Here is a 12,623-nt window from a genome sequence, read left to right as displayed (position 1 = left end):
TGAGGTCCTATCAAGGGACTATAATTTTTTCCTTTCAAAGAAAAGATGATTTTAGCTCCAACTTACAGTTCACAGAGAAAGAATTGTCACAAACACCTACATTTATAAAGTAAAAGAATAAATAAACCAGAATATTTCAAAAACTTGATAGTTATTGCCAAATTCAGAAATACATGAAATATATGAAATTCTGAGATTTCTCAAATGTTTCTTTTTCTTTGATTTTTTTTACAAACAAAACAACAAGTTTTACAATATGTCTGGCCAATGAAATGCAAAGATTTAAAACCAATGCAGAAATTTGTTGGGTACTTTTATCTGGGGAATACATTTTCTAAAACAGAAGTTTTAGTGTTTCAGTCAGCGAGGCGCAGAAAGGGAATCAAAATAGTAAAAATAATAATAAACAAATTTAAATGAAAATAATATATAAATTTTAATGATAAACTATGCGATAAAACAGTTATAATATGTAGTGCTCGTGTGTTACCAGGATATATCAGAGCTAGGGGTACATCTCGTTATTTTTCTCTTCACATATCTGTCTCGGCCTACCGGCCTCGACGATATGTGTAGAGAAAAATACCCTCTATGTACCCCTAGCTCTGATATATCCTGGTAACACACTCTCACACATACTATAACTATTACTTATACATCGGATTATTTCGACTATCTATCTCTTCATGCTGCCTCGCGCCTCTTGTTATCATGAAGTATGTACAAGAGAAAATTCTCTCCAAGACACCGAATCAAAAGTTCTGACGCGGTCTCAAATTGATAAATTAAAATGCCTAATGTTTCAATAACTGTTTCAGACATTGGGATATGTTTATAAATAGCTTCATTTGATAATTGGAAAAACCTTCGCAGCGCCACCTGCCAAAAGTAGCATATTCATAATTTTAACATGTCCAAAACATTGTGGAATGATACTTATTTCACTTGGGTATTGATTACATTTTACTCGGACTTTATCATAGACTCCCTGTGTAAAATCTCAAACTTTTAACTAAAATAAAGCTATTAATTCGATATGATATTTCAATGAAACTTCAAAGTTTTGTCGTTTGTAGCATCATCTGGGACATGAGCAGTGAAAAATCTTAATTTGATTTCTAAAATGCTGTGATATTTGTTTCTAAAGTCACTATATGTTCATTGTAAATATACTTTGTTATACCCAAGTGGAAACTGGCAGGTACTTGAAAATGCAGCTCTCTGATTGGTCAGTTAGAACCCCTAATGTACTGTGATGTCATGATAAAGTTATGAATGTACATGTATGTGTAGTAAAATCGCGCCAAAAATCACGTGGTCTATTGTTTACATTATACTGTCTTCAAAAACTTCACATTTATGCACATTAAAAAATGATACTTTGACTGCAACTCACCTCTATAAACCTATTAAAATGCGTAACTAAGCAAAAAGTCTTCTAAAGCATGATATTTATTTATGTTTCCTATTGATAGTGCAAGTAGGTCATCACTTAGGGTGACTCGGTATGAGTTTGGTTTATTCTAAAATTTAGATCAACGCATGTGAATTGGCACTCAAAATGCATTGTTATCAAAAAACAATATTGTTGGTAACAGTTTACCTTGTTCTTGACAAAATCCACTTCAAAATATTTTAATAAAAAAGGACGTTACACTGACTACACTTTATGTACAGCAAGAATGACATAATTTTACTGCGCATGCGCGAATGGCCCTGCGCGAATAACTTGAAAGGCTGAATTTGATCAAATCCGATTCAATATAATGCAATTTCTGCAAATATTGCAAAATATAAACCAGAAGGAACAAAATTAAATAATATTAATTCCATTATTGTTGCGATTACACGTTAGAATATTCACTTTCTGAGCGTCAAACGAAAATTTAACAGAAATATGACTCGAAGGGAAAAAATTGTCAAATCCGAACCCATTGCACATTCTAAAACCACCTCTATATGCCCGGCCCTGATGGGCCGTGCAATAAGATGGCCGTTTAACTAAATAGTACGTCAATCGGACAAGATAATATATAAGCTTGACATGATAGCATGTTCCTTTGAGCAAATAGGATGGTCGTTTAACTAAATAGTACGTCAATCGGACATGATAATATATAAACTTGACATGATAGCATGTTCCTTTGAGCAAATAGGATCGTCGTTTGATAAAATAGTACGTCACTCTGACAAGATAGCATGTTACATAGAGAAAATAGGATGATCTTTTGACAAAACAGTATGTCACTCAGACAAGATAGTATATACACTGGACATGAACTTAGTTGTTGTTAAGATGTCTGTTTCATTGTGGAAAGTCTAAATTGTTTAAAAAACTTCGACATACTGGAGTTCAATTTGATTGTTTCGCAAATGTACATAACCTGCATGTTATAATTGTACTTCAGATTGGAAAGGATTTATTTTTGTAATTGTGTAATTGATAAAAGATAACTTCACTACCTACATGCAGAAAACAAACACTACCTTCACACTTAGCTCAATATGGTAAGCGCAGATCTATGGATCGCAGGGTCGTAAGTTCGATTCCGACTGGCGAGGCGTATACTCTCCTTGACGATTTGATAAAAAAAAAAACATTCACGGCATCATCCATCTCTGATTCACGTTGAGAAGTTGGCAGTTACTTGCAGAGCACAGATTAGTGGTGAACACTGATAAAGTAACCGGTCCGCTGTTACATTACCGAAATACTGTTGAAAATAGATGCTTTACCCAAATCAAACAAAGACAACAAACACAAGTTAAAGCGACAGTGCAATTTTTAATAAGCAAGCTTTGAAGTTAACAATAACATATAATTTTTTTTACTGTTAAGCAACATTTTGTTTCAGTTTTCATTTTCAATAGGTTCTGCTGGAGATTTTTTTCAGGAACAAGAATATCAATTACATAATACTTAGACCCCCATTAACTGATTTACAAAAAATGTGCAATTAGTCCCCTTTAATATGAAGGTATTTTAACAAGTGAGTATTTCTTTTTATTTCAATGTAATATCTAGTGTAACATTTCTATTTGATAGATACCAGGATATCCAAAAATGCAAGTTTTAAAACAACATATACAGCTTCTGAACTGATATAGTTGCACAACCAAAATAGGCAAATGGATGTGATAACAGCCTCTCAATCTTGCATTTCTAACGAATTTAGTTAAATATGTAGTCTTTTAAGCAAATATTTAACAAATATAATACAATAGGTTTCATATTTATGTCATTCCTTGGGCAAAGCATGTATATCAAATTTAAACTTAGGCATAAAATTTGTTTGTTTCCAGTATCCCAACCTACCCTAAATTTTTGGCCCGACCCTAAATGATTTTATGACCCTGGAGAATTTGTTTTTCAACATTTTAACACAAAGTTGCAAAACTGCACTTTTTATGCTTTAAAGATGGTCAGTGATGTTAGAAATCAACTATGCTCTAAAGGCATATCCCCCTTATTTGCATTCATTTTTAGACACAAAAACAATTTCCGAAAAGTCCCACTTATATATAATAAATAAATAAATAAATACCTATTTTTAGCATGCTACCGGAAACAAACAATCTTTTTAGGCCTTATTGTAAAATAACACTGTTTTGGTTGGGCAACTAGGATATGAAAATCTAATGAAAAAAAAACAACAAACAAACTCCATTTAAAAATTGCATGTTTAAAGCGCTAAGTGAATAAAAATTAACGATGAATTGTAGAATTGTCAGAACAAATCCATTTCTTTACCCAAATCAGAATAGTCTGCTTTAAAGAGGCACCACGAAATAACTGTATTCTTTTGTGTTTCCATGATGGTAATTATACATGCTTTGCATGAAGAAAATGAGAAATAACAAGTATCTAATTACAAATTGACATTGACATTGACATATATTAGGCCAAGACAATGTGTGTAATGTTTTAACATTTTATTGAATAACTGTAGCAATATGTACAGAAATCAGTGTATATAGTGAAATTTCAATCACATTTTGAGAAGATAGTTATTCATCTATGTTTTTGAAACTATGCTGAAAAGAGACTGACTGAGTAAGTTTGCAGATGATGTTGTCAAAACACATTTAATCAGGAATGGCCTAAATTGTCCACCTGAAAACTTGTAGTATAGCTGTATATTACCTGTATTTCAAGAATGATTTTCATGAAGTTTTTTTGAGTGAAAAAAGTAGGTCACTAGGTCGTGGTGGGTCTTTAATAGCTTGTGATATAGGTCATGCACGGACTTTCCTTCATTAAGAAAATATACAATCTTTATGTTTGCTCGATCACGTGATCATCAACGCAAGGGCAGTACCTAAAGGTTACGAAGCTTATTTTGTGTAAATTTAACTTATGATATAGTGGACGCAACTTGACCCCGATGGCTGAACTTTGTATTATAATACATAATGAGGCACAACCTATTATTGAAAAGGAGTGCATTGTATACAAACTTACTGCATATAAATATACATTGATACCCTAAGCATCCCTTATTCATACTAATGAAATAATCGATATGAATAATCAGCCTAAGGTCAACCATCGCGGTCAAGTTGCGACTACTATAGTCGTCGCAACTTGACCGCGATGGTTGACCTTAGACTGATTATTCATATCGATTATTTCATTATAGTAATCAAGGGTGCTTAGGGTAGCCATGTATATTTATACTGAATAAGTTTGTATACATTGCAGTATCAAAGTATATATACTTACATTTGATCATTTAAAACTTTCAAATACACTAATTTATATTTACATTTTATATTTCCTTTTTTAGTGCAGCTTGTGTTTTACGTACACTCCTTTTCAATAATAGGTTGTGCCTCATTATGTATTATAATGCAAAGGTCAACCATCGGGGTCAAGTTGCGTCCACTATATAACTGAACAGGTATATGCTTGTTTACCGTTTGCCGTTTTTGTCAATCTTTTGATGTTCATAATTTTCTTCTTGGTTGGCCCTTTCTAAAACTTCTTTCTTTTACTGAGATATAAACACGCCTCACACCTTCACAATAGTAATGGCTTATGAAAAAGTTCATTAAAAGATTCTACTGAAGAAAAACAAACCATATTCTCTCACATTGAAAAAGTAAGAAATTATTATTCTCAATAAACACGTGCATTTCTAATAGCAATAGCTTAAGCAACAACCGCATTTACACGTGAAATAAAATATCTGCTAGAATAAGCTGTAAAAGTGGAATTACAGGCATGAAGTCACTATCCTAGGTAATACGTCAATAAACATTCGGAATTCATTTTTCTCAGGCATTGTTTCAATCATGTAAAAATGTAAAAAAAATAGAATAAATTGCAATATTCTCTCATTGCGTGAGTGTAAACTTTCAAGCAAAATGACTAAAAATACGATTTTCCTAAAAAGGCGTTTACAGTTTTAATCAGACTGTATTTTCAAGCTACAGACATCTGGGACGAAACGACGATGGCCTTACTTCCGACCCGTTTCCAGATTCAGATATTAGGTGTAAAGTTCCTCATAAGTAGTAGCAGGATCTTTTGGAATTTAAAAAAAATACATTACTAATGACAGTTTAAGGGTAAAATGGTTATTTTTCCTGCGTAAATTCTAGCCGGTATCTTTTTTTTTTCGAAACTGAATGAAAATTGTTAAAAGAATGGTTTTGTTTATGCTAACGGAGGTATCTTGAATGATTTATAAAGATGCATCAACATATAAATCTGAACACACAGAGTTAAAAAAAATCAAAATCGACCGACATTTTTACATAATAAGTGAAGAAAATACATATCAAAATCATTTTTTAAACCTTCTCATTAAAAAACAAACAAACAAATTCCTATTACCCTCTTTAGAGTTATTTGAAATACTGTGTTACATGAACGTTATTATCTTATTTTAAAAGAGAAATATCTGTATTGGGAGAGAGTTAGAAAATAAACTTACATGCTGGTACTTGTAATAATGTATCATGACAACTACAAAACATTTTAATAAGACAGTGAAATACATGTATTGTTAAAGCCAAGTAGAAACCATGATGAGCCGCGCCATAAGAAAACCAACATAGTGGGTTTGCGACCTTTAGGAATTGGAGAAACTGTCAGCGAACAGCATGGATCCTGACCAGAATGCGCGGATGCGCAGTCTGGTCTGGATCCATGCTGTTCGCTGACAGTTTCTCCAATTCCTAAAGGCTTTAAAAACGAACATCATGGATCCTGACCAGACTGCGCGGATGCGCAGGCTGGTCTGGATCCATGCTGGTCGCAAACCCACTATGTTGGTTTTCTCATGGCACGGCTCATGGTACGGTAATGGTGGATTGAACAATAACAAAATCACACTGATAACGTTATGAGCATTTTCAGGTGACATTCTTTACTTGTTAAAACTAAGCTATAATAAAACGTCTAAACTTGAAAAATACTTGAGAAAACTGGAAAAATACTTGGGAAAACTGGGAAAAAACTTGGAAAAATTGAAAAAAATACACGTAATACACATAAAGAGTTCACGCTCTCTGCTCTAGCACACTAAAACGCATTCAAATAAAGCATAGGGAAAACAATCTAAGCTTTATTACAACAATGTTGTTATTTTGATAAAAATTCTTAATAATAACTGTTTTCATCACGGCAGCATAACATTTATGTAGAATTGTACAAGTAAAATATTTTATGTGTGCGTCTTTCATATGCAATCTCTAAAATAAACTGCCTTTCAAAATTTCGCAGAAATGCTTTAAAGTCAATTTATTTTGTCAGCTGTACTGGTCAATATAGCTAGATCGGCAATGCTTGCCTTGTCCAAGTGTGTGCCAGCAATGCTTGCCTTGTCCAAGTGTGTGCAAGCAATGCTTGCCCTGTCCAAGTGTGTGCCAGCAAAGGTTGTTTTGACTGATATTGTTATTATCTGTTTAATGTTGTTATAAATATCATAAATGCTCTTTTTTCCATACAGTACAAATCATACGAAAACAAACATGGTCAGCTAGTTTAAGGGAAACTACAGAAAATAACACGTATTATTTTTGAAAAGAATTGCAAATATTACAATAACAACGTGACAATAACGTAATATGTTAACAACTTTCTATTTCCATGAAAATGACTTACCACGAACAGAAAGAGCTTAATGTTTTGAAATAACAAGGACGTATCTTACGTTCTGGTTTAATTAAATCTACATGCAAAGTTCTCTACGAAAGTTCCACAAAAAGTTAAGACAGTGGAAAAAAGTGTTTGTTGATTCTATTCGATGTCGTTCTGCTTGATGCTGACTGACTTTACGGCACAATCTTTACGTCACAAAGGTCATAGTCATCTCCTGTGAATGTTTTGTGGTAGAGGATAAGAGCAATGTCAGCGCACGTGATCGTGTCTGAGCATGCGCACTGGTATTTGCATGTCTTCGGGGGTCCGGAAATGTCATCTATTAAGGTACATTTCTTACGTTTCCCCCTAAATTTGAGCGTTGTCGAGTCTTTCGGATACAGGACCTAATTTTAAAAGATAAACGGAAGATGTTAATTGAGTGAATTAACTTAATCAGCAGCATCAACCCATCAAGCGCTCTGATGCTCATGATCCCAGGCAGCCTTCGAACCAATGGGCAAGATGGCCCTAGGTCGCTCACCTGAAAAACACACCACAACAGTGTAAACATGTGTGACCTAGTGATTTCATGGAAAAATATATTCTGACCAATTATCATTAAAAATGGAGCAAAAACCTTGAGTATAAACAAGTATTTTCCTTGATTTGACCTAGTGACCTAGTTTTTGACCCAAGACGATAATATTCGAACTTGACCTAGATTTCATCAAGGCTATCATTCTGACCAAATTTCATGAAGGTCAATTAAAAAATACAGCCTCTTTCGCATTTACAATGTTTTTCTTTGATTTGACCTAGTGACCTAGTTTTTGATCCTTGACAACCCATATTCGAACTTGACCTAGATTTCATCAAGGCAACCATTCTGACTAAATTTCATGAAAATCCAGTGTAAAATGCAGCCCCTATTGCATACACAAGGTTTTGCCTTGATTTGACCTAGTGACCTAGTTTTTGAATCCAGATGACCAATACTCGAACTTGACCTAGATTTCATCAAGGCAATCATTCTGACAAAATTTCATAAAGATCAGTTGAAAAATACAGCTTCTATCACATACCCGAGGTTTTTCTTTGATTTAATCTAGAGACCTACTTTTTGACCCCAGATAAAACATAATCAAACTCAACCTAGATTTCATCAAGGCAATCATTCTGACCAAATTGTATGAAGATCAATTGAAAAATACAGCCTCTATCACATACACAAGGTTTTCCTTTGATTTGACCTAGTGACCTACTTCTTGGCCCAAGATAAAATGCAGCCCCTATTGCATACACAAGGTTTTGCCTTGATTTGACCTAGTGACCTAGTTTTTGAATCCAGATGACCAATACTCGAAGTTGACCTAGATTTCATCAAGACAATCATTCTGACTTAATTTCATGAAGATCAATTGAAAAATATAGCCTGTATCACATACACAAAGTTTTTATTTGATTTGACCTAATGACCTTCTTTTTGACCCCAGATGACCCATTTTTGAATTCGGCCTAGATTTCAGCAAGGCAATCATTCTGACCAATATTCATGAAGATCAATTGAAAAATACAGCCTCTATCGCATACACAAGGTTTTTCTTTGATTTGACCTAGTGACCTAGTTTTTGACCCCCAGATGACCCATTTTCGAACTCGGCCTAGATTTCATCAAGGTTATCATTCTGACCAAAAATCATGAAGATTGATTGAAAAATACAGCCTCTATCGCATACACAAGGATTTTCTTTGATTTGACCTAGTGACCTAGTTTTTGACCCGAGATGACCCATTTTCAAACTCGGCCTAGATTTCATCTAGATAATTATTCTGACCAAAATTCATGAAGATCAATTGAAAAATACAGCCTCTATCGCATACACAAGGATTTTCTTTGATTTGACCTAGTGACCTAGTTTTTAACCCCAGATGACCCATTTTCAAACTCGGCCTAGATTTTATCAAGCTTACCATTCTGACCAAACCTAATGAAGATCAGTTGAAAAATACAGCCTCTATCGCATACACAAGCTAAATGTTGACAGACGACAGACGACAGACAGACAGACAGACAGACGACAGACGCCGGACATCGAGTGATCAGAAAAACTCACCTGAGCATTGCTCAGGTGAGCTAAAAATGAAAACATAAAAAAGCCGAAAAAAGTCATAGCAGTAAAGAGCATGATGCATTCATGCATTCTCTGTTGTTCCAATTTTCGTAGATTATTAATTATCTGATCTATTCTGCAGGATGCATTTTGTCAGAACTAGGGTATAACATTATAATATTAACTTTTGATGAGGGCTAATGTATTTTGTAATATACTAAGTTGAATAATAAAATTGGTTAAAAGACATACTAGTATATAATAATAGTTCTACATGTTGCTTTATTCGCATTTTGTATTAGGCTTACCAAAGTGACCTGTGGTCCAGCTGGGCTATTGCAAGTCAATCCGTTTCCTGTAAGCTGTAGAATGAAAGACGAGTTGCCGTCAGCGCCAAGTACTGAGGTGTTAATATTGACCCAGTAATATTTTGCTGTGTCGGTCGTGTCTTTAGTCGGTAGAGACATGCACGTGTTGTTGTCATCATCCAGTAGAAACATAACCCTTGACGCCATGACTTCTGCCGACGCATCCGAACCATGAAATGTGATATCTTGGCCAACTGCAACAGAAAATATCACTGAACGGCCCCTTACATAAACCTTTCACTGTTCTTTGGTCAATAGTTTTTTTGCTTTATATACCGGGGTAATATGCCGGAAGCAAGATTATAACTATATAATAATAATAATATACTATATTCACTCATTAACATAAAATATCGTGAAATAAAACGTTAAGTAAATGACTTGCTAGAAATAAGCACACCCATGCACCAGTGACAACTTGTATATTTGTCGAACTACTATCATGTTAATGCTATATAGTTTAATGTGCGGCATAAAAATAATACTCATATCGTATTATTACATGTTCTCTTTTATAGATCACCGGTGCACACTTCGCGCTATTGATCAGTCTGTGTTTCAATACTTAATGCTGGGTTAAAGTCAGTTGTTGAAGAAACAACTGAAAACAAAATCTGAAGTTAGGTATTTAAGGACATCTCGTGGGTCAGTTATAAAAACTTTACCATAAAAATGATATACTGTAACGGCGTGTATTAGCAGCTTGCCTCAACTTGGCCAATTTAGCCATTTTGCCACGTTATTTTGTACTTACATCTCGCGTTTTTTTTTTATTTTTATGGCATCGTATTTTGTAAGTTACTTAGTCCAATGTGTAAAAGCAGTATCTTTTTTTTTCAAGACTAAGATTTCTGAATAGAAGATTGATTTGTTCACAATATTGTTTAAAGATCTTGAACCAGATTGTTTTAGCCTGACTTTTCAGAGAAAAAAACTATTGCACTCGCCCCGGTGTCGGCGTCGGCGTTGGTTAAAGTTTTTTGACGAAGTCAAATATCTTGTTACTATCAAAGCTTTTTACTTGAAACATAAAATTTACTATCAAAGTCTACACCAGGAGAAACAATCCCCATAACTCTTATTTGCATTTTGAAAGAGTTATTCCCATTTTTAACTTACAATATTTTGGTTAAAGTTTTAGAAAGTTTTACACTGGCAAAGCTCTAATTCAGAGTCACTGAGAAAAGCAGAGCATGCTGTCTTACGAACAGCTCTTGTTTTAATCGTACCAGCATAAAATCATGGTCTAAGGAATAGAATAAGCATGTCGCACGTTATGGTTACATTGTACTAATTCAGATCCTTCTTTATTTCATGTAAACAAATAAATCTTGAGACCTCAATAACTCATTATACCAACAACATGGAACTACATTTTGGACTACTTCACAAGTAACAATGAGCAGTAACTTCCTATTCGGCGTAAAAAGCCCTAAAATAGAAAGTTTCATGACCTCTGGTTTTACAAAAATATTTTGGAAGAGTCTACTTACTGTCCGAGGTATCAAGGGTATAGTCCGTGCTGGTACCCCCGTCTGTGTTAATGAGTCTGACATAACGTGCGTACAGCGGCGGATCGAGTGCATACGTAGTCTCGCCAGTACCAGCCGTTCCGGCGTCGAACTGCAAAATACCCTGTTTTTTTAATACCAGTATACTTGGTATTCCCTATCAAACTTAATGTACTTACTTTTTCTATGCAGGTTTAAATAGACCAGCCTATTAGTTGAAAAAAAAAATGAATACTTCCTCATTTTTTTTTTTTTTTTACTTTTTTCACCTTATACAGCTTGGCAGTACTAATCAGCGGGGCACTGTGTGTGCAAGAGTCATAACTTTATTTACTTTTTTAGCCATCTCTCGTTTATTTTTTTCATAGAAGATTTTATTCTCAAAGTACCGAGTCCGTTCTATATCCCCCTTTCTTTATTTTTGAGTTATCTCCCTTCATTATATACTTGTATAAATTCTGTGAAAATACGGCTACAAGTCAAAAGATTCCTGCGGCCAGGGGTTATAACGACCAGCAATTGATATGGATGTTATGTATTCGCGATTGTTTTCCGGAAAGTTACGGCCACTGACGAAAACGAAATTAAATTTCAAAATAAAATAGTTTACTGTTGTTCATAAACAATATCTAAAACTGTATCCAAACCTGATTTTTTTTTTACTATTATTAATAAATTGTTGCCTGAAATTATCTATACCAGCTATATTGCGAAAACGGCGTTCCATAAATGCGATAAGCCAATCGCATATCGGTAAAAAAATCACGTGAAAACACCCATGTGCTATACTACTTGTTGCTTTCCAATATACCAGAAAAAAGTATTATACCTTTCTGCATTGTATTTTACTAGACTACTTTCATTTAATATGCAGTTCTTCAAATAGCTCACACACAAAAAAATCAATCAGTTCCATTTGAAAAACAAACAAAAAGATTGAGGTATATTGTGAGTCTATCTGAAACTGAAAATGCTTACAAAATTAGCTAGAATTATTCAGTTTTAAATTAAGCCTACATTTAGTATTATCCCCTTTGACCAAATAAGAGTTTTACCATTTGATTTGGTAAAAATAGGGATTTTTGACTGTATCTAAGTAACCTTATAATGAATCTTCATGAAACTTTACATAAATGTATAACAATATAGAACATTAGTGACTGCACAACTTTCGTCAGGATCACGTTATTGCCCTTTAATTGTTTTACAATCCATAGATTCCCACATTCAATGTTATGATAAAGTAATACAAATTTGCGGTGTTGTATGCACATCTTTCCTCAGGATCTCTTCAGAGTTATTGCCCTTTAATTGTTTTACACACTATAAATTCCTACATAACAAAGTATTACATTGATGGATCTTCATGAAACTTAATACAAATATAGACCATTATTACATACTCGTTTCAACTCCCCGTTAAGTTACACTGGTACCGGAAACGTCAATATTTTCCCATACTTCGCCTGAATTTCATATCGGGTGCGTGACGTAATTCAGTGTGGTTTGCTGCTTGTTTTTTTGTTGTCCAGGGCATAACGGA

At 34.1% G+C, this 12,623-nt stretch overlaps 1 protein-coding gene and 1 long non-coding RNA gene across 2 annotated transcripts in view; both read right to left on the bottom strand.

The window, feature by feature from the left end:
- Nucleotides 1-2,765: 2,765 nt before the first annotated feature.
- On the bottom strand, nt 2,766-4,565 carry LOC128547812 (uncharacterized). The gene is made up of 2 exons (XR_008366656.1): nt 4,331-4,565; nt 2,766-3,944 (listed from the first exon to the last, which is right to left on the bottom strand). It is a non-coding gene; the product is annotated as an uncharacterized LOC128547812 (long non-coding RNA).
- A 2,111-nt stretch (nt 4,566-6,676) lies between these two features.
- LOC123530067 (uncharacterized) overlaps nt 6,677-12,623 on the bottom strand; it is a 39,059-nt gene continuing 33,112 nt past the window's right edge. Inside the window, exons 12-14 of the mRNA XM_045310758.2 lie at nt 11,063-11,192; nt 9,510-9,763; nt 6,677-7,494 (exon numbers count right to left, since the gene is read on the bottom strand). Coding sequence (XP_045166693.2) covers nt 7,282-7,494; nt 9,510-9,763; nt 11,063-11,192 — 597 coding nt within the window. The 3' untranslated portion in view covers nt 6,677-7,281. The remainder of the gene's footprint in view (nt 7,495-9,509; nt 9,764-11,062; nt 11,193-12,623) is intronic.

The sequence above is a fragment of the Mercenaria mercenaria genome, chromosome 13 (assembly GCF_021730395.1).
Source record: "Mercenaria mercenaria strain notata chromosome 13, MADL_Memer_1, whole genome shotgun sequence".
In the NCBI taxonomy this organism is placed as follows: Eukaryota; Metazoa; Mollusca; class Bivalvia; order Venerida; family Veneridae; genus Mercenaria; species Mercenaria mercenaria.
The sequence above is the reverse complement of the archived record's forward strand: the minus strand, read 5'-3'. Positions and strand labels throughout refer to the sequence as shown.